This window comes from Bactrocera neohumeralis, chromosome 4 (assembly GCF_024586455.1).
Source record: "Bactrocera neohumeralis isolate Rockhampton chromosome 4, APGP_CSIRO_Bneo_wtdbg2-racon-allhic-juicebox.fasta_v2, whole genome shotgun sequence".
Taxonomy (NCBI): Eukaryota; Metazoa; Arthropoda; class Insecta; order Diptera; family Tephritidae; genus Bactrocera; species Bactrocera neohumeralis.
Window position 1 is genome coordinate 5865135 of NC_065921.1, and position 21386 is coordinate 5886520.

The window sequence follows — 21386 nt, forward strand, 5'->3', positions numbered from 1 at the left end:
GTAGAACATACATACATACATACTTATATATTGTATATAAATACAAACTTTAGACTTATATATAAATATATACGAAGTCCAATGGCACTTCATTTGCACATTTAAGTCAGTCATTTAAATTACTTTCCACAACTCAATTTATCAACGCACAATGCTACAACTCTGGACCTTTCCATCTTTTCTTTCGCTCTCTTATAGTGAACTGGTGCGTCAGAACAGCGATTACGGCGAATTGTTGAAGCCACGTTACCTGCAGTGTCCCGCCATGTGCACTGTTGGACACTTGAAGAAGTTCGTATACGGGAAATTCGATATCGATACGCAGCGCTTCAACATTGACATAATGTACAAGGTGAAGACGATAGTGCTGCTCGATCACTACACGCTCATGGATGTGGCTTACATTTACACTTGGAAACGTGATGCGCCAATGCGTTTCTATTTCCGTGTAAAACGTTCTTTGCGTCCAATTGTAAAGGCACGTAAACCAGCAGCCATAATGCCTGCAGCAGCAGCACCAGAACCGGTAGAAATTAAGGATGAGGTTGTAGATGCAGCAATTGCAGTCAAATCACCGAAAATTCCCGCTAACGAAACTCCACAAACAACCATTTCGCCCATACCAGATGCCATGACAATAATTCCAAAACCAGTTGCGTCGGCCTTAAAAACTAACGACCAACTAATTATGACGCCAGAACATATTAAAGAAGAGGAAGTTGAAGAGGCTGAAGAATTGAAGGCTAAACCAATTGTGGAAGCAATCGTTAAACCGGCGAAGCCAGCCAAGGTTACAAAAGCTGCCGCCGTCAGCTCAAGTACAGAAGGCAAACGCTCACACTCCAACTCTTCGGCTGAGCGTAAAGCCGAGAAAGCACTAAATGCGCATAACTCACATAACTCACCGAAATCGTCCAAAGAGAAACGCGAAGCTAAGGAAGCTTTAAAGCAAGCCGCCGAACAGCCACGTGATGAACGTAAAGTCGAAAATATCAAGTTAAAGATTGATTTATCGAAGCATAATAGTGTGACAATTATAAATATGTCCGATCCACAACGTCGTGAAATAACTAAGCCGGTACGTCCTGAAAAGGAGTGGAAGCAGAAAAATAAACGAGATAAAGACTCCAGTCCCAAAAACTCACCGCACAGTGAACGCAAAAGCAAGACACCTAGTCCGCTTACGGTGCCACCACTAACTATAAAAGCCGAACAAATTAGTCCACAGACGAAAATAAGTCCATTAGCGAAAACTCCACCGAGATCAACTGAAAAGTCGCCTGTATCTGCCTTAACCATTGAGGAGGAACAAAAGTCACAGTTCCTCAAGTCATTTTCGCTGACACCGATAAAAGCTGTCAAAAACGAAACAAATGAGAAATCGCCGAAATCACCAAAGTCACCAAAAAGCATTAGCTCTTCAGTGTTTACCCATAAGGTGGTTGTTAAGTCACCAACAAGTGGCGCGCGCGATTCGCTAAAGACGACAATCAGCACCGTTTTCAAAGGATCCGCCATACCGTCTAAGCGCAAAATTAAGGAACCTGTTAAGAATGTGGCCAAGAAGCCAAAATTATCGCCGCCATTACCGGCTGAAGATTTCAAAATTAAATTGCCGCCAAGTCCGATTGCAAACACAGCAAAACCAAATTCATCTCCTGTGGCTAAGCCGACTACTCCAGCGAATGAAAAACCTCTCATGCCTCCGCCAGCGAGAATCAACAACAGCACACCGTCTACCACAAGTTACACTATAACAACAACAACGCCCAATTCCAAAACTAACCAAGTAACTTCAACAACTAGCAGCCAAGCAATGATGCGTCCACCAATTGGTCTGCCGCCGAAAAAAGTTTCTGGTAAACTGAGTGCTTCGGCCGCGCATAAAATGAATTCCATACCTCTACCTCAGTCCATGCCCCGTATTGAGATGGCTGCGCCAGGAAATCGCACACCGATTGCGAAGCGTTACCAACCTATTCTGCCGAAATCGACGCGTCCGAATCCCTTCGCTAACATTCCCAGTGACGTCAATAAGCTGCTGAAGGACGCAGGTACTGAAATCAAATCAATCGCCAGCAATACGAAGTCATCCGGGAAAGTCTACGGCCCAAAGAGCACCACAAGTGGCACAACTATCACCGCCGATAATAGTCTGATGGGACCACCACCTGCGCCAACAACCAAACCACAGTCTCAAAGTGTGAATCAGCAGCGTCATGGCATTGCGGGCAGTGCCAATAAATTGGGTGCTAAGAATGGTAAAACCAGTAATTCGAATAATTATCTTAATCTGGCACTTTTTAATGCCTCAAAATCAAAAGGCAATGAGGCTCCGCCCGGTTGTCGTACCCCTATGTATACGCCAAGCTCGCCAATATACTCGCCTAGCTCTCCGCAGTATATGCCGAACTATAATATACCCACAGTTCCAACTTACAAATATACCCCACGTCCATCTGGCGGTAGCGGTAGTTTCTTGCAAAGTATATTAGGGGGTGCGAACAACCAAATGGCCGGACTTTTCCCCGCGCCACCCACTATGAAAGATAATACCAACACTGGTACCACAAACGGTAATAGCTCGCCCTCTCACAACACTAATTATAAACCAATGGATATTGGTGGTGGTCACCAGCAGGCACCCAAACGTGTTTATCCCTTCGCGCGCAGTCCCAGTCCAGAAGATCCGCCAGAGAAGCAATTGAAAGTGAAATCATTACTCACTTCTTGCAACATAAACATTCCCTCATCGCTCTCGATTACCATCACACGGGAAGACAGCGAGTCACAGACCAATAATGCCTCGCATCCAAAACATAAGAGTCCTGTGAATAACTACATTGAGATCCTTAAACTGCCTGAACAGTCAAGCGACGCTTTGGAACAGAGCAAACGCGCCTCACCACCGGCGCAAAAGTTACCAGCAACTCCACACGCCTCGTCGTTAAAGCTGCTTATGCCACCATCGACGAACGGAAACACCACAAGCTCCCCTGTGAAACGTGACAACACCGAGGGAAAATCCACCAGTTATGGCACCACAACTTTGTCGCAAATTACACAAAAATCGCAGAGCAATCCATCAAAATCATCATACAACAACGCATCGAGTAGCGCGAATAAAACACAAGCTACCACCCCGAACACCACAGCAAAGTCACCACAATCGAATTCTTCACCGAGTCAGATGAACCAAAAACACGCGAATGACAACAACCAACAAAAGTCCAATATGAAGGTGATGGAGCCACTGAAATCCCCACAAGCAGAGCAACAAAAATCGGGCGCTGATAAGAAATCGCCCCTGCAAAGCCCAGAGAAAAATAACGCGTCACCAAACGGCAAGAACACACACAAGTCGCCAAACAGCGCCACCGCTGTCGATGCTAGCAAGAAGTTCCGCCCAATTTTGCCGCGACAAAATCCCGCGTCCTCCATACCGGAAATTGTACCGCCGAAGGTAACGACCGGCAGCATTATAGGCACTTATTCGGCACCAAGCGGTGTTGCCGTGAAAGTTCATGCCGCTAAGAAAGTATCGCCGCCTAAAAAATCGCCAGGTGCACAACAGCCACAACCGCAAGTGGCACATCAGCAGCCCAAAAACGGACAATCTCCGAACGCATTGAGCGCCGCAAAACCCAACATACCACAGTCCAACAAATCACCCGCACCTGCACATCAGTCGTCATCTAAGTTGTCAACGAACGCCAAGTCTGATATCACGCCAGCACCAATGTCATCGCCGAACGCCAACACTAACGCCAACAAGCTCGTGCATTCACCACACCCCGGCATACCCCCAGCCATGCCATCATTGCCCAGCCTACCTACCATGCCCAACATGCCGCCCACTGCGCTCCAAGTTGCCGCCATGGCCGCCAGCCTCCCCGGCATGCCGTCGCACTTGGGAAACGTCTCCGCTGCCGACTTCAGCAAGCTCTTCAAGGATAATCTGCTGCGCGCACAGGTACAAGCGGCTGCGGCCGCCGCACAACCCGGCGGCATGTTCTACCCATACGCGAACGCGCAACAATTGAGTCACCACTACAGCTATCAGCAGGCCTTCATGCTGGAGCAGTTCACGCGCATGCAGCGCGCCGAGGCATTGAATGAGTTCATGCAAAAGTTTAAAAGCGGCCCAGGCGATAAGCCGTTAGACAATAGTGCTGGTAGCGTGGGCGGCGGCAAAGCACTGGCTGTCCCAGGTCCGAAAGCGTCACCCGTTGCGTCAACCAGCGGCAGCGCAACCACCAAGTCAAACGCGGGCAACACCAACACCACGACTACCGTTGTCAATAGCAACAGCAACAGCAACGGCAACAACAGCAGCAACGGTGGCGCAAACGTGACGAAGGCCAAATGAAAATGAATGTGCGGAAGGCGGTGGAGATGCACTTGGAGATGAATGAACTCTTCCAAACAGCGCTTATGGAATTCAATTCCCGCTGTGCGGCGGGTGTGTGCGTTTGGCGGTTTGCCTAATCAATAAAAGAAAACATTTCAAATGAATAAATTTAGCTGTGCGAGTACATGTAATCGCGTGTATATACATACATATGTATGTATGTATGGTATATACATACATACTCGCTCACATATATCTTGGTTTAATTATAGTTTAGTAATACTTTAATTAAGCAGTAAGTTGAAAACTGTTTCTGTTTAAACTGGTTCTTGTTTTTGTTATCCACTTTACCTATATTTGCTTATTTATTATTATTAAATGCTAAAATAAAACTAACACTAGCGTAAACGAGTATTCGTTCACGAATATTGCGTCAAAATGTACACACTCACATACTTGCCCACAATCTGCGTGTATGTGTGAACAGTGTAGGCCTAAGGAGGGAAATGTACATAAATAAAATAATTATGCGTATGTTTGTGTGTAGCTTTACCCACCCTTAAATAATCTATAAATATATCTGCTCCCCGTCCCTGACTGAATTTTATGAAACACAGTGAATTGTATTTTATATAAAAATAAAAATAAATAAATCCCATTTTTAGAATTAGAATGAAATAGAAATACATATGTAAGGCTATGTATGTATATATGTCTGTTGAAAACTAAATTTTTCAGAAAATTTAAATGTAAAAAGAATAAATATTTTCGTAAAATTACGAATCATTAAGTGATTTCAATAAAATAATTGAATTATATATGAAAATAAAAAACTGCTTTTTAATTCCATTTACCGAAAACAATAAATATTCGCATAAAATCTTCACCGTTTCTCGACAAATGAATGTAAATACTTGCCACAAGACGTACTTTCTCTTCTGTTCGGAAAAATTTAATTTGCAATTGGTCCTATCCTATGATAGAATTTTCGTAAATGTCTCATCAAAATACTGGGAACCTGCTCGCTCTCACGAATTTTACTTCAATAACTGCACTGGTGATCCAAGAAAAAATCTCTTACCATAGTTGATGAAGGAGCGCTCTTGGCCGTACCCACACAATCGGCTCTGCGGAAAGCACACGGTTTTTATTCGGGCAGGGACTATTAATTTTGCTTCAGTAATGTTTTCTGCCGCTACAACAACAACAACAGCGCTCTCCGAGAGCTGAAATACGAATGGTTATGTTTTGTAATCGATTCGAACTTTCTGTCATTCAAACGTATAATAAACTGGGAGATGGTTACGATTAGTATATAGAAAGGCTACTCAGTAACAGAACATGCATATTTGTATGTAATTTACAAAAAAAGCAGTGACGTAAACCTTTCTTACGAAGCCGATATAAGGGTGATCTATTTCAAGGTGCCCTAGTTTTTTTAAAGAAAAAACACAAAAACTTCAAATTGATTAGGAATTGTTTATTATCATTCGAAAGAACATTCTTTGGCATTTATTTTTCGAAGATTATCTCTTTCAAATCTTGGCCGCGGCTACGTCTCAGATGATCCATCCGTTGAATCCAATTTTCGATGACTCGTTCAAGCATTTCGACTGGTAACTAGCGAATGACATGCGTGATGTTTTGCTCCATGGCCTGAATCGAAGCGGGACTGCTGCATAGAGTTTAGACTTTACATATCCCCACAGGAAAAAGTCTAACGATGTGATATCATACGATCTTGGTGGCTAATCGATCGGACCGAAATGTGAAGTTATCTACTCATCGATGTGTGGGAAGTTGCGCCGCCTTGTTGAAACCAAATGTCGCCGAGTTTACGCACTTTAATTTTATGCATCAAGTAATCGGTTATCATGGCGCGATAAAGGTCGCTATTTGCGGCTACGTTCTCATCGGTATCATTTTTGAATAAATATGAACCGATGATTCTACCGGCTCCAAACCACAACAAACCGTTTTCAAAGCTGCTTTCGGCTATTTGAGCTAGAAAAACTAATACGGCTGTGTAAACTGACGTTGAGTAACAATTGCTAAACCAAATGATTCGAAAAACGAGGTTTCAGATCTTCCCTATTGCGACTTTTTCAAAATTTTTGGAGAAAATAGTTCGAGCCAAAAACCATCTTCTATGTGTACAGCTGTTGGCGTATGCCGATTATCATCGGCCTCAACACCCGCGCCGTTAGTTCTGCTTTCTCCAGGCTGGACAAGGAAGCACAGAAAATGGGTCTGGTAGTGAACGAGGGCAAGACGAAATATCTCCTGTCATCAAACAAACAGTCGTCGCACTCGCGACTTGGCACTCACGTCACTGTTGACAGTCATAGACGTCGTAATCTTTCGTCTATCTTGGAATTAAACACCACCAACAATTCTCCAACGAGGAAACTAATTGAGAAGCAAAGTCCTCTCTCGACAAACAAAAACCAAACTCTATACGTCACTCATAATTCCCGTCCTGCTGTATGGTGCAGAGTCTTGGACGATGTAAACAACGGATGAGTCGACGTTGCGAGTTTTCGAGAGAAAAGTTCTGCGAAAGATTTATGGTCCTTTGCGCGTTAGCCACGGCGAATACCGCATTCGATGGAACGATGAGCTGTACGAGATATACGACGACATCGACATAGTTCAGCGAATTAAAAGACAGCGGCTACGCTGGCTAGGTCATGTTGTCCGGATGGAAAAACTCGAAAAATATTCGACGCAGTACTTTTTACAGAGGAAACTTGGAGAAGGACCTGGCTTCGCTTGGAATATCCAATTGGCATTTTCCAAAGAAGCGACTTGCGCTGTTTTAAAACTTATAATCGCTTAAGCGGTTTCTACGCCAATTAAGCTGTATACAACAACAACAACAGCGCTCTCCGAGAGCTGAAATACGAATGGTTATGTTTTGTAATCGATTCGAACTTTCTGTCATTCAAACGTATAAAAAACTGGGAGATGGTTATGATTAGTATGTAGAAAAGCTACTTAGTAACAGAACATGCATATTTGTATGTAATTTACAAAAAAAGCAGTGACGTAAACCTTTCTTACGAAGCCGATATAAGGGTGATCTATTTCAAGGTGCCCTAGTTTTTTTAAAGAAAAAACACAAAAACTTCAAATTGATTAGGAATTGTTTATTATCATTCGAAAGAACATTCTTTGGCATTTATTTTTCGCGGCTACGTCTCAGATGATCCATCCGTTGAATCCAATTTTCGATGACTCGTTCAAGCATTTCGACTGGTAACTAGCGAATGACATGCATGATGTTTTGCTCTATGGCGTGAATTAAAGCGGGATTGTTCGCATAGACTTCAGATTTTACATATACCCACAGGAAAAAGTCTAACGATGTGATATCATACGATCTTGGTGGCCAATCAACCGGCCCCAAACGTGAAATTATCTGTTTACCGAAGTGTTATCCAAATAAATCCATTGATTGATGCAATGTGTGGGAAGTTGCGCCGCCTTGTTGAAACCAAATGTCGCCGAGATTACGCACTTTAATTTTATGCACCAAGTAGTCGGTTATCATGGCGTGATAAAGGTCGCTATTGACGGCTACGTTCTCATTGGTATCATTTTTGATAAATATGAACCGATGTTATATTTTAAACAAAATTTGACTCGAAAACATCGGATCTTCTTGAAACTTTTCAACATTCCACGAGCAAAGCGATGTCGCTTGGGATGGTCAAGCGACTTCAGTTCTTGCACAAGTTGTATTTTGTACGCCTTTCAATTTAAAATTTCGACGTGCCTGCCATGGACCTGCGAATGGTCTATTCGGTCGTGTACACTCTCAGCTTCGACTGTTATATTTTCTTCACTGCCTGCTGGACCTGGTCTATTCGGTCGATGATTATCCGATAATGATTGCTGGGTCTCAAGATGTGTTCTTTAATCGTGTTCCACTAATGAAATGTTGTTATGTTCAATAATTTCATTTTTATACTACTCGGGTGGTCCAATAATTTTGGACATGTTGCTATTTATTTCATCGATAGATTTGATTATAGCGACGGAGGAGGACCCGATGCATTTTCCTGGCTCCATGCGTCAATTCGCAGGTAGTGGATGTAGATCACACCTTTTGAATCCTTCGAACCTACAGCAGATGAATCCCACTGTTTCAACTGTTCATTGGTCTTTGTTGTATACCAGGAGATCCATGGTTCGTCGTTCAGTCTTGAAAAGATAAAGAAGCTTCTTTGGATGGCTCTGAAACAGTGTAAAACACTGAAATGGTATCGGTTGCACTTGTCATCCGAAGTGAGCCAACGTGGCAACATCGCACCGATTGCTTCATCTATGCCAATATGAGATCGTAATCTTTTGTCAAGTTATCTGCGTGGTACCCTCTTTCCGGGAAGCTATGAGTGGCTCATTAAAGTCGAGCAGAAATTTTGGGAGTAGTCGTCTATGAAACTGTACCACTCGATCGTAAATTTCTATGGCGAAAGTGACGCTATCGGGCGGAGAGGCTACGTAATATATTACTCACTGCTGAATCGTGGGCATAAACTTATATATATGTACATATAAATATGTAGTTATACATCTGCATTTATCAAAATACTCCCTCCAGCGTACTAATGTACACGTATGTACATATGTATACATATTTATGGAGCAAGCATTTGAAATACATGTTGTCGTTTTCGTAAATGTGCTCCCCCCAACATACATACACACATCACATAAGTGCTTATACCATGTATATAGATACATATGTACATCCATAAATATCTCTCATAATCCCTTGGGAGAAGCACACCATAAAGCCAAGCACTTACTGTGAGACAAATTTTTTGAGCCGTTACGCATGTTGAGTGAGCAGATGAGTGGCTCCCTCTTATCTCCCCAAAATAAGAATAAATTAAATACATAAGTTGCTGGGCAATCATGCTCAAACCAGTAAGGTGCGGCTAATTGCGGGTACAACCGACCATTAGAGACTACGAATCAAATTTGTAGAAATAAGGGTTTGTGATATGGAGCTCATTCGACTTCGTTTTCAGTAGTAAGGAGTGCTTAATATCAGAAAAATATGCTTTAAAAAAGAAAATATATATATACGTACATATATATATTTATTATACTTGTATGAGGGATAGATGAGCTCGGTGTGTGAGCGCAGCAATGGTCCTTTGCGTCCATTTAAGAAAGTAGCATGAATATTAATTAGTTTTATCTACTTGCTAAGTCTCATCAAAGTTATTTCAAATTGGTATGGAGTTGCTTTGACAGTCGCATAAAGGAAAGGACAAACGACAGATGTCGTGAAGTCAAGTGTGAAATTTACTAAAATATGACCATAAAGCTCAAAGCAGCTTATTTATTTCAGAATAATAACACTAATTTATAGTCGCAAAACGACGATGTTAGGACGGTTTCTTGCTAATTTTGGGTGGCTAAAACTGAAAATGCGATTTCCATGGTCGTCATCAAAAGGAGGATTTCTCTTCCGAGGCTGTAGTTTCATTTTCATTGGGAGCGTTTTTTATGTGGCGGGTCTCAAACCCAGGGCACAACCCAGGGGAGGGATGGTTCACCTTCTCACTTTAGCTCGCCTTCAAACGGATGTTCTTTGGCTACCCAGAGTATACTAGGTCTAAGACTGGAAGTCGTGAGCTGCTTGAGTCATATGTAAAAGAATCGTTTCTGGCCACTCCCGAGTGAATGGCAATCAGAGAACTTTCTTGAACATCTACACATGACTCCATCCTCCTCTGTATTGTTCTTTCGGTTATAACGGCGTAAGTGGTGTCAACGCCAGTAAAGAAGAGACGCCGAAAATGATAGTAAAAATGTCCTAATATGTAGAATATTTGTGTTGTAGTCAAGGGGTGTAGGGGTCAAACTACCACCATTTACTAAAATCACAAAAATAGCTGTATGTGATGGAAAAGTTTTGAACTCAAATTCGTAATCCGTACACCTCAAACACCCGCCAGACCTCTTAGCACATTTCAAAATTTTTCCTTCAGCTTTGTTGAGTAGTTTAAACCCATTTTTCTCGTAGGTCGCCCTAGAATGTTATCCTTTATTTGTGTATGCTCAGATATTCCCCCTTCTCATATGTATCGAAGAACATGTCGCATTTGCATTAAGGTGATTCTGTGAGAGTCCATAAGAACTATGCAAATAATATCTGATCAATTTTGACCCCGACTGATCTATTGATACTTCCCGCTCAATACAGTACATTTTTTTCTAGATTAACACAACCTTTTACATGAACGTAAGGTTCAGTTTGACTTCCAAATGTCAATTATTGTGTTTTTTATCCAGTTTGTTTGGCGATTTGTACAAAAAAAATAATAAATTGAACAACGATATCCTGAAGTAATTAAAAACTTGCCTCATGCGAGTCGTCCATCTGTCTCTGTTAACGATGATAACATCGAAAAATTTGAGTACCTCAACATCTTTTATGAATCGACTCGATACCTTTTGGTTCATACATATTTTGAATATGAGGAGTATCAATGCAAGACTCGTTCTTTTGCAAAAAACGGCATCGAGTAGATAGGAGAGATTCTTGACAACATAGTTGAGGACCCTACATTCTTCAAACGAATGATTACTGGTTACGAGCAGTGGATTTTGTGAATCAAATGTCGAAACGGTTCAACAATCTAGCGAATGGAGTTCCAAAAATCAGCCGGAATCGAAAAAACCAAAAATGGAAAATTGGATTAAACGTTGGCATTATTGTATTGGCTCTAGAGGCTGAAAACAATAATAAATATTTGTATTAAACTTCGTACAATGTAGTTTTAATGTCAGTCCGGGTCAAATTCGATCAGATGGCGACTGCAGGTTTAAAAGCGGAACGATTAAGGAAACCGGCCGAGCTCTAAAATGTGATGACCTGCGGTTGGGTTACCGAATATGCGAAAACATACATACAAATAAATATACGAGGGCATACACGAATCAATTATTTACGAGATATCATCTTTGGTTCTCATTCATTAAAGGTACAAGCACGTTGCCACCAAAAGTATTAAAGCTTCGTGATGGAATGATGAAACGAATAATATTAACAAGGCCGTAAAGGCACATTGAGTAAAAACAACAACAAATATAACAATAACAAGGAGTGAGAGGAAACCTGAGCTACTTTAAGCTAAGTACACACATATGCTTGCGTATGTGGGAATAATCAAGGTAAAAAAAAGCTATAGTCTGGGAGCATCATTAGATCATTTCGGGACAACAGCCATTCGCAAACACTCCGCCATTCACTGGCCTAACGAATCTTCGTTACACATTTACGTACGAGTATAAGACACGATATCGCGCTGCGTTGGTACACTTTCGGTACACGGACCTGCGATCGCATCAACCGGAAGTCATCTCAGCCAGCGCAAAAGCAACACTGGCGGTACCAGTACGGGTAGACCATCAAGTATGTTTTTATATAGTACATATGTACATATGTATATGACAAACAAACATTTGTAAATCAACTGCGTGATGTTGAAAATTGAAGCTGCGGCCGATATCGCGATGACGTTGGATCAGACGCGGAGGCAGAATCTGTTGAGCGGCGAGCAGAGGAAAGCCAGCTACTTTATGCGGTGGCGCGATTGTGAAATCATGCGCGCATGAATCCTGTTTCTTGTTTTCTTGTCACTGTGAGCAACAACTGGGGTCGGACTCGCGTCGAAACTGAATAAATAAACAGCAGTGGCTGCCGCTGCTCGGTAGACCGACTCGTTTGCCGCCTCAATGCGATGCTATTATGGCGTGTACATACTTACGATTATGTATAAGTATGTATGTGAGAATATGTAGTAGGTGGTGGAGCGAAGACTGCGAACGCCGATGCTAATGAGCACTTACATGTATTGAAAAACGTGGAAATTGTGGATAAGTGGCAGCCAGTTGTGTTGCGTCGACTGATGACGTCTGCGGCTGGAGACGTAAGTGCACGGGGAGCGTTTGCGACAATATAGAGTAATGGTTTGTAATTAGAATTGTGTGACAGTAAATTGCGAAATTCGCGGACTTTCGCCGTTTTGAACATAATATAAAAGCTCGATTTGAAGTCACTGATAAATGTTAGCGGATATTACTGTGGCTTTGTAGAACTTTGACGTATGCATAGTAGATATTTATCATTATACAAGGTACGTTTCAAAGTAAACAGGACATAAAAAAACATAACAAATGGTTTTTTCAGCAAAATCAATTTATTTTATTCAAAATAGTCTCCTTCTGCTTCAATACAGCTTTTTTCACGGTCCAAAAGCATGTCGAACGAGTGTTTTAGCTCGTTGGCCGGTATGGCCACCAGTATGCCGGTGCAAGCCTTTTGAATGGCCTCTACGTCTACATAACGCTTTCCTTTCATGAGCAAATGCATTTTTCCGAAAAGGAAGAAGTCGCACTTTGTCATATCAGGTGAATAAGGAGAGTGGTTAACGGTTAAAATGTGATTTTTGGTCAAATAATCACAAGTGTCAAGGATTCCGAGCATTTTTTGGTCGTCCGTCAATTTGTGCGGAACAAACCGTGCACACACCTTTCGTAAGCCCAAATGTTCGGTCAAAATGCGATACATCGATGTTTTGGAGATGTTCAATTCCATTTCCATGAATTTCAATGATGATTTCGCACAGTTTCGATGGAATTTCCGGTGTTCACGGATTTTGATTGGCCCACATGTTGATCGTCATTTATGCCCTCACGACACTCTGAAAACGTTGAAACCACTCGTGCATCGCCATAAACTTGTTTCCACAATTGAAACGTTTCGGTAAAAGTTTTACCAAATTTAAAACAAAATTTAATGTTGGCTGGCTCTTTGTTCGAAGCTCATTTTCACAACGATAACACAAACATACTGACACTTAAAACGCAATAACTTCACTTTCAATCGATGTAACGCATCAGTCGACAAATAGATGGCGCCATCAGTGAGCGCTAGATTCAAAAAGTCCTGCTTACTTTGGAACGCACCTTGTATATGGTTGCTTTTGTTGATTAAAAAGGGTATGTATGAAAGACCGGACCCCGGCGGCCGCACTTAGGCCATCATTAGGCCGATTGTGCTCCTGAGTGGTAACCTTTAAAGCCTTATTCAACAACTCAGAGAATTTGGTGAATAACCTGATTCTTTTCCACTCCAGCTGCCCAATATCGCTTAAGTTGTCCCTTCTCATCCGGCTGTAGGCTGGGCATTTGCATAGATAATGCTCCAGCATTTCATCATTCTCCGCGCATGCCCGGCATTCCGCCGGATCCACTTTTCACATTTTCTGGAGGTGGGATATATATACCATCTGATGACCCTTACAATATTGCCAAGCTTCTTTTTGCTAGAACTAGGAGCTTTTTGGTCTGTCCATCATTAACACACCCAAAGTAACTTTGAGGTATTCCCAGTATTGCTTTATATTTCAATGCCTGCGGTGTTCCTCTAAAGTCCACCGCTTCAAACAACTCTTGAAGGAGCTAAATAACCTGTGGCCGTTTTGGGGAATTGCGTCTTTAGCTGCTCTTGACTGGGTACTCAGATGATATTTACCTACTACAATCCTACTAATTGCCTGCTTTCTTAACCTTACGCAGTGAGACTTAGTATTGGCGCAACGGATGGCCTTAATTGCTGCTTGGCTGTCAACTAGAATGCTTATGGACTTGCTGGTTAGAGCAGAAGCCCATTTGGCACCTTCTGTTACGCCCACAATTGGTTCACTTAGTTAGTTAGTTAGTTTAGCCCGTTCCCATTTTCCCCTTGATCCGTCAATAAATATGTAAATTTCGCCGGTGGATCTGACGATCACAGAACCATTGACCCAATCTCCTCCACTGAGGAATGAAAACGATGTGCTTGGTATCAGGTCTTTTTTCTCGGTCATTGACAGCTTAACTCGAATTCATTAACAAGGTCGAGTATGATACCAAACCTGTAGTGACTCTAGCCTGTTTCTAGTGATCTAAAATCATGAGCCGGCTGGCCGCTATCATGTATATTGGTCGGATGTCGAGGATAATCTCCAGAGCCTTTGTTGAAGTGGTTTTGATTGGGACCGTAATCGCCAGTAAGAAAACCAGTTGCATGTTCTAGGGGTTTAGTACGGCACTTTTTTGATAATGCCGTCCACCATACCCCTGTACCATACGTTAGTATGAGTCGGATGACACTTGTATAGAGCCAATAGACCATCTGGGGACGTAAACCTCGTCTTGGGGCAATGGCTCTTCTGCACCTTCCAGGTCAATGAATGCCGCTAGATAAATAATTGAGGAATGCACCGCGACCTTAGGTCTATTGTGCCCGCTAGGATGAATTCTCGTTTCTCTAAGAAACATTCGATGTCCCACCTACGTCATCTAGAGCGGTATCAACCAATTTCCCTTTGAACCGTGGAGGACCGGCCACAGAGAGATGCTTGCCAACGTACCTGAGAACCCCACACTCTTCAAACTGCAGTATTACAGATGGGAGACATGGATTTATGAGTATGATGAAGGCAATTGAAAAGTAAAGTTCTCTTTCGACGAAGAAACATCAGACTCTACAAGTTTCTCCATATGAGTCGACCTTAGAAGTGCCCGAAAGAAAGGTTTTGAAGAAAATTTATGCTCCTTTGCGCATTGACAACAGCGAATAGGGATCAATTGAACGCTGATCGGCGACATTTACATAGTTTAGCGAATCAAGAGAAAGCGACTACGCTGGCTAGGTCGTGTTGTTCAGATAGATGAGAACACTCCTGCTTTGAAAGTATTCGATTCAGTTCTCGCCGGTGGAAGCAGAGAAAAAGGAAGACCTCCACTCCATTGTTGGTGGATAAGGACCTGATTGCATTTGTTACCATCAATTTGTGCTACATAGCAAAGTCAAGAAACGAGTAGAGCGCCATAGTTGACTCGACTATGATCGAAAAAGATGAAAACACATAAAAATGTGTGTTTTTTTCTCAGTCCGTGTCAACTTTGATCAGATGGTAAACCATATTTCGAACAACGTCTATTATTTTATTTAATGTAATCGGTAAAATGAAGCCGTTCAGGTTAAATTTTTGACTAAGAATTTGGATAAAAAATGACGCTTCTCTAAAGATAAGAGTATATCCACTGTATTTGGAAGTTATAGACAATTTCGTCTATCGGGAAGTATAAGAAAAAATACCTTGAATAATGTAGTCTTTAAGGTCAATAAGTTATTACTGCTCTCAAAACATGTTGCTTGGACTGACTTGAAAAATAAAGCTATCTCTAGACCATCATATCCCTTCTAATAGATAATACAGAAGCATACAACTTAAACTAAGTCAGGGGTCTTGCTGTCAACCGATTGGACACCATTTTCCAGTTCTAAAAATATTTGATATTGTGCCAGCTGGTAGTAAAAGAAGAGTGAAACCTCCTAAACAGTTAGTACTTTTAAAGTAATATAGTAATGATAGGGACAACACCCAGCGCTTACCAATAAACAAGATAAAAATAGCAAATCATAACGGTTGTTTGTATCACCTAAAAATAATTGAGATTGATAAAGAGTTATGTACATATGTATATATAAATACTCTGGATGACGAGGTGAATAATAATCCGAGTGTGTGTCCATCTTACTATGCAAGCGATAACTTGAGTATATATTGAAATATCTTGATCAAAGTTGATACACTTGGCGTGGGCGGAATTGGACCGCTGATATGCCAACAAAATGTAATTTATGTAAAAACTTTAAAATGCATAACTAAGCCGTAAATTAATATAAACAAATCTGGTGAAGCGAATTGTAGGTAGTAGAGAAGGGCATCTGTGATTTTTAAATAACCAGATAAGATTAGAACCAATAAGTTTAATGTATATACATATCTCATAAATCTATATCAAGCGAATCCTTTTGCTCCTTCCGCTGATGATGTGGAAATTAGTGAAATCCGATGTTAACCACACTCACTTCCTATAAAACGGTTATATGAATAACAACTAAAGAAACGATAACTCACTAAATATAATAAATATATAAAAAACGATAACTCACTAAATATAATAAATATATAATAAAATGTACTATGGCCCTGACACCGTCCAAATTGGGGCAAAATCTTTTATCTAAGGAACTTATCGACCAATTTCCACCAAATCTCGTGCATTATATAATATTATATCACCACTCGTATGTTACGTTGTGAAAAGATGCGAAATCGTAACAACCACGCCTCTAAAATAAGAGAATTTAAAATTCCATATGAATCTTTCAGTTTACGGAAATATTCCCAGTAACGTTATCGAAATAAATCTTTTCACAAATAATTCTCTAAGGTGTACCAGGTGTACGGCTAAAAATTGTCGATATGGAACCATATACCATACAGTTCAGTGCCCAGATACCGGAGATGTGGACCACAGTGCCTATGACTCACTTCTTACCGAAAATAGCGCTCAATCTGTAAGTTATATTATAAAAATTTAAAAATATACATATTTATTTTCGTAATAAAGGATCATTTTCGCAGTTTCCTACATTTTTTAAAGAAAAAAACACAGAAACCTTAAATTTAATGGGTAATGCTTATTATCATTCGAAAGAACATGCTTTGGCATTTATTCTTTGAGGATTATCTCTTTCAAATGTTGGCCGCGGCTATGTCTCAGATGGTCCATTCGTTGAGTCCAATTTTCGATGACTCGTTCGAGCATTTCCACTAGTAACTGGCGAATGACACGCTTGATGTTTAGCCTCAAGGCCTGAATCGAAGCCGTATTGTGCACATAGATTTTAGACTTTACATATTCTCACAGGAAAAAGTGTAACGATGTGACATCACACGATGCTGGTGGCCAATCTACCGTCCAAAACATCAAATTATCTGCTTACCGAAGTATTCTCTCGATTAATTAATGCTATGTGTGAGAAATGGCGACGTCTTGTTGAAACCAAGTGTCGCCGAGATCACGAGCTTCAGTTTCGGGGACAAAATAGTCGATTATCAAGCCGAAATAACGGTCGCCATTGACGGTTACGTTCTTACCGGCAGAAATATGGACCGATGATTCCCCCGTTCCACAAACCACGCCAGACAGTTGTGTTTGCTGGATGAAATGAGAGCTCTTCAGTTTGCTCTTCGTCCCAAATGCAGCAATTTTTCTCGTTTACAAACCTATTGAGCCAGAAATGGCTGTATTTTGTAATGTTTCAATTTAAGATATCGACGTAAAATGCGCCAAGTCGTTCTATACGTCAGTCTTCGTGTACACTCTCACTCTCGGCTGAGATAATGGCAATAATGGATTAAATCGGTGTAACACTACTTGTAGGCCACTTTAATGTTAAACATACTACATATAATGATCTTAGTTATTCTAGAAGACTTTATGCCAAGTGTGTCGGTCAGAGAGTGAGTTATCTTCCTAAAATTTCGTGGAAACATGTTCTCGAGTATATTAAAAACCAAAAGTTAATGCAATGTGTTCAGACTCTTGCCCAAATAGTATACTCAAAAAGTAAAAGTCATTCGCCGCTAGCCCTACTGTGACTTGTGCTAACACAAATTAAGAGATTGAAATTGCATAAAGACACACTAAACTTTGCTGTTCTCTAAAAATAATTTACCCCTAAAATATGAAATCCAATTACATGCATTTAATTTTTGCATTTATTAAATAACAAATGATCTAATCTGTAACCGGGCAGGTGTGTACTTTGTATATGAGGTCTTATGTCAGTATTGCGGGCTAAGCAGCAATATGAATGGGCTTAATCAGCAGCTTATTCATTAATTTGGCGCGATCCTTTATTCATAGTTCTGACGCTGTTGCAAGCAAACAAACATATGAACGTACACACACATGTGCGCAGTTATGACGAATAAGTCGAGCGACAATAATATAATATAGAATGTATATATGTATATATATATATAAGTATATACATCAATAGTAAAGGGAAATGTACGCACAAATGCAATTTTCATCCCTTTCAGTACAAAAATGCATATGTCTCCAACAACAAATGCTTGCCAATTTAAAGGTGATGTGATGTGTTTGTGTTTGTGCATTCATATGCGTGGCAAAATTATGCTCACATAGTGCGCGTGCGATATATTAACGCCACCCTGCAGAGAAAATCATCGATTTCGAGGCAAAATCCTTCCGTAGACTTCAGCACGATTAAACAACCTTTGGATATCCCAGAAATAGCAATTATCCCTTTTTCATATTTCGTATATGCTTTTCCTGCAGGGCATTTTTGACCCCGTGCCGAAATTTACGAATTGTTGAATATTTCCTTGAAATTTTGCTTTCCTGATTAATTTGATTTTAAGTATAATTTTTTTTCCAAAAAAAAAAAAAACAAATATCGTGCTTTTGAAGTTTATTTCTTAATGTTGTACTGAATCAAAACAAGAAAAAGGGCACATTTCGTTTAAACCAAAAAGGCTTTCCATTGTTGATAGAAAAATTAGGGTTAACCCAAAATTTTCACAGATGTAGAATTAATGAACTTAGAAAAGACGTGTTGAGTATAAAATAAAGATCACACTTTTTTGCGTTGGGTGTCACGAATCGTGATTTAATCCTGAACAGCAAAAATTTATTTTATAACTAAAATAACAAAAACTTTTGTTTTATAATTGTATAAGTTTAAAATCCCATTATTTTAACTACATGGGACACTAATTTGCCGCTAATGATGTGACAATACTACAATTAACACTTAGCGGCACCAGTCGTTTCTTCTTTTCGCTATGTGACGCCAAATTGAGGTACAAAGTGCAGCCAGATCCTTCTCATCTGATTTCTCCAACGGAGTGAAGATCTTCCCCTACCTCTGCTTCCTCCTCCTCCTCCTTTGCTTCCACTGGCGAGTACTTAATTGCTTCAAAGCTGGAGTGTTCTCTTCTATCCGAACAGCATGACCTAGCCATCGCTGCCTCCGTCTCTTGATTCGCTGAACTAAATTGGGTCAAAAACGCTCCCAAAAATTGCAACTAAATTCTCCGGGTACATAATATTAAAAAAAAAAATATTTTGCTTAATTGGTAGGACTGTCCTTAATTACTATGTCAAATAGGAGCGCGATCTGTCTGCTTACAGCAGCTTCTTAAGGTTTCCTCTGATAAAAAACAGACTTTTTTCAACAATTTTTTTCATCTAGAAAAGAAGTATTTTATTAGAATTACTTTATTAAAAAAGAGATTCTGAAAATTTAGGAAAAAAATATTTTAAACTCGGCCACCGCGACAACATTTCCGGTGTCCCCACGGAAAAAAGATGCGCCCGCATTGACAGGATAACTCTTTACATGATCATCTAAAATTCAAAAATTCATGTTTTAGTTAGAACTTTAACTTTAACTTGGACGATAAAATTGTTTTTGGCAATCATTTAAAAAATTTCGCGAACTTTTTTTAAATAGTTGTAATCGCCAAAAAAATTTGTTAGAATTATATCTCAAAGATCTTTGTAAAAATTCCTTAAAGATCGGTTGAGTAGTTCTCGAGAAATCTTGCCAACTGACTTCTAAAACACTATTTCTAGAAAACGCGTTTAAAGACGGTGTACTTGGCCTAGCTAGCCTCGAGCGCACAAGTTCTCAAGGCTGTATCTCCAAAACTTTTACTCGGATAAACTTTAAAATTAAGGAAAATATTCTAGAGAGAATTCTAGAGAGAATATTTTCTCAGTGTGCGTTGCGATTTTTACAATGGGTAAAAAAATCAAACTAAGAATTTGTCTCAAATTTTGTAGTTCTAACCAAATTTTGTGTTTGAAATCGTTTCGAAAGTTGGAAAAGGCTTAATGTGATTCAGTTTCATCAAAAACACAAATTTAAAGCCAAAACAACGCATCGATCAACCACCATATTCACCAGATGCCGCTCCATGAAACTCTTTTTCAATAGATCGAAATTATAAAACAAAATTCGCTGAAAGAGCTTAAGATCAACCCAAAATGTGTTTCGAGAACTGGAAAAATCGTTGGCATAAGTGTATTTACATCTGGTTGGTATTACTTTGACGTCGACAATAAACATTGATTAATAATTAAATATTTTGCATTTATTTACAATTTCGGGTACATTTTTCTCACAAGGTATATCAATATCATCGTATATCTCGTACAACTCATTGTTCCATCGACTCCGGTATTCGCCGTATCAATGCGGAAAGGACTACAAATCTTCTGCAAAATCTTTCTCTGGAACACTCCTAACGTCGACTCATCAGATAATTTCATTGACCATGCCTCCGCGTCACATACCAGGACGGGAATAATGAGGGACTTATAGAGTTTGGTCTTCGTTCGTCGAGAGAGAGTACGAGGCAGTTGTTTCTTTTTCACTGGGAGTGGTTTCTACGTGGCGGATCCCAAAACCAGCGCACAACCTGGCTAGGCGAGTAGTACAAAGTTTTATAGACATTTACCATATATCATGAAAATACGCTGCAATTAGATTTCAGCGAACGCTTAAAAGGAATATGTCGGAGTAGCTCTGCCGAAGCTTCCATTATTGTAGCCGTGGCCCCAAACTCCTCACGGGTTGACTACCACATCTAACACAAAGGTTGCTCACATTTCCACGGTGCGCGGCGGGGACGCAAGAGTAGGAATTGGGTATAGCCCTACGACTGTAACTGCTTACCCAGAGACATGCCTACTCCCCATACATACCACAACCATATTTGTTCGGTAATTGGCTTCTATAACGGCTTTTGAAAGTTGTCTGTTATTGTTTTTTACTCTGGAAGGTAAACTGCATATTGCTGTTCGCATAAAAGAGATTTTTTCGTCATTTTTGATTAATTTCGCAGCATGAAAAATATGCAAACCTAGGCCCCTTTATCTGTGTTGAGCATTCTAATTGTGGTTAAAAGTCAAATCATTAACCAATATATACAATGAAAATAAAGGAATAAGGAAAAAATATATCTTGATACTAGGATAGATGCCGTGCTCTAGCGCAACGAAAGAAGCTATCTACACAGTCCGAGTCCGAAATGAGTGGGTCTAAAATGCTTGAATTTAAGGGCTAACAAGAATT

The 21386-nt window shown here is 40.4% G+C and overlaps 2 protein-coding genes across 2 annotated transcripts in view; both read left to right on the top strand.

Moving 5' to 3' along the window:
- Nucleotides 1–5000, top strand: part of LOC126755085 (polycomb group protein Psc) — a 22468-nt gene extending 17468 nt beyond the window's left edge. Inside the window, exon 5 of the mRNA XM_050467403.1 lies at nt 199–5000. Coding sequence (XP_050323360.1) covers nt 199–4369 — 4171 coding nt within the window. The 3' untranslated portion in view covers nt 4370–5000. The remainder of the gene's footprint in view (nt 1–198) is intronic.
- The window catches only part of LOC126757498 (60S acidic ribosomal protein P0-like), a 23930-nt gene continuing 6915 nt past the window's right edge, over nt 4372–21386 (top strand). The window contains exon 1 of the mRNA XM_050471439.1: nt 4372–4462. Within this exon, the coding sequence (XP_050327396.1) occupies nt 4372–4462 (91 nt within the window). The remainder of the gene's footprint in view (nt 4463–21386) is intronic.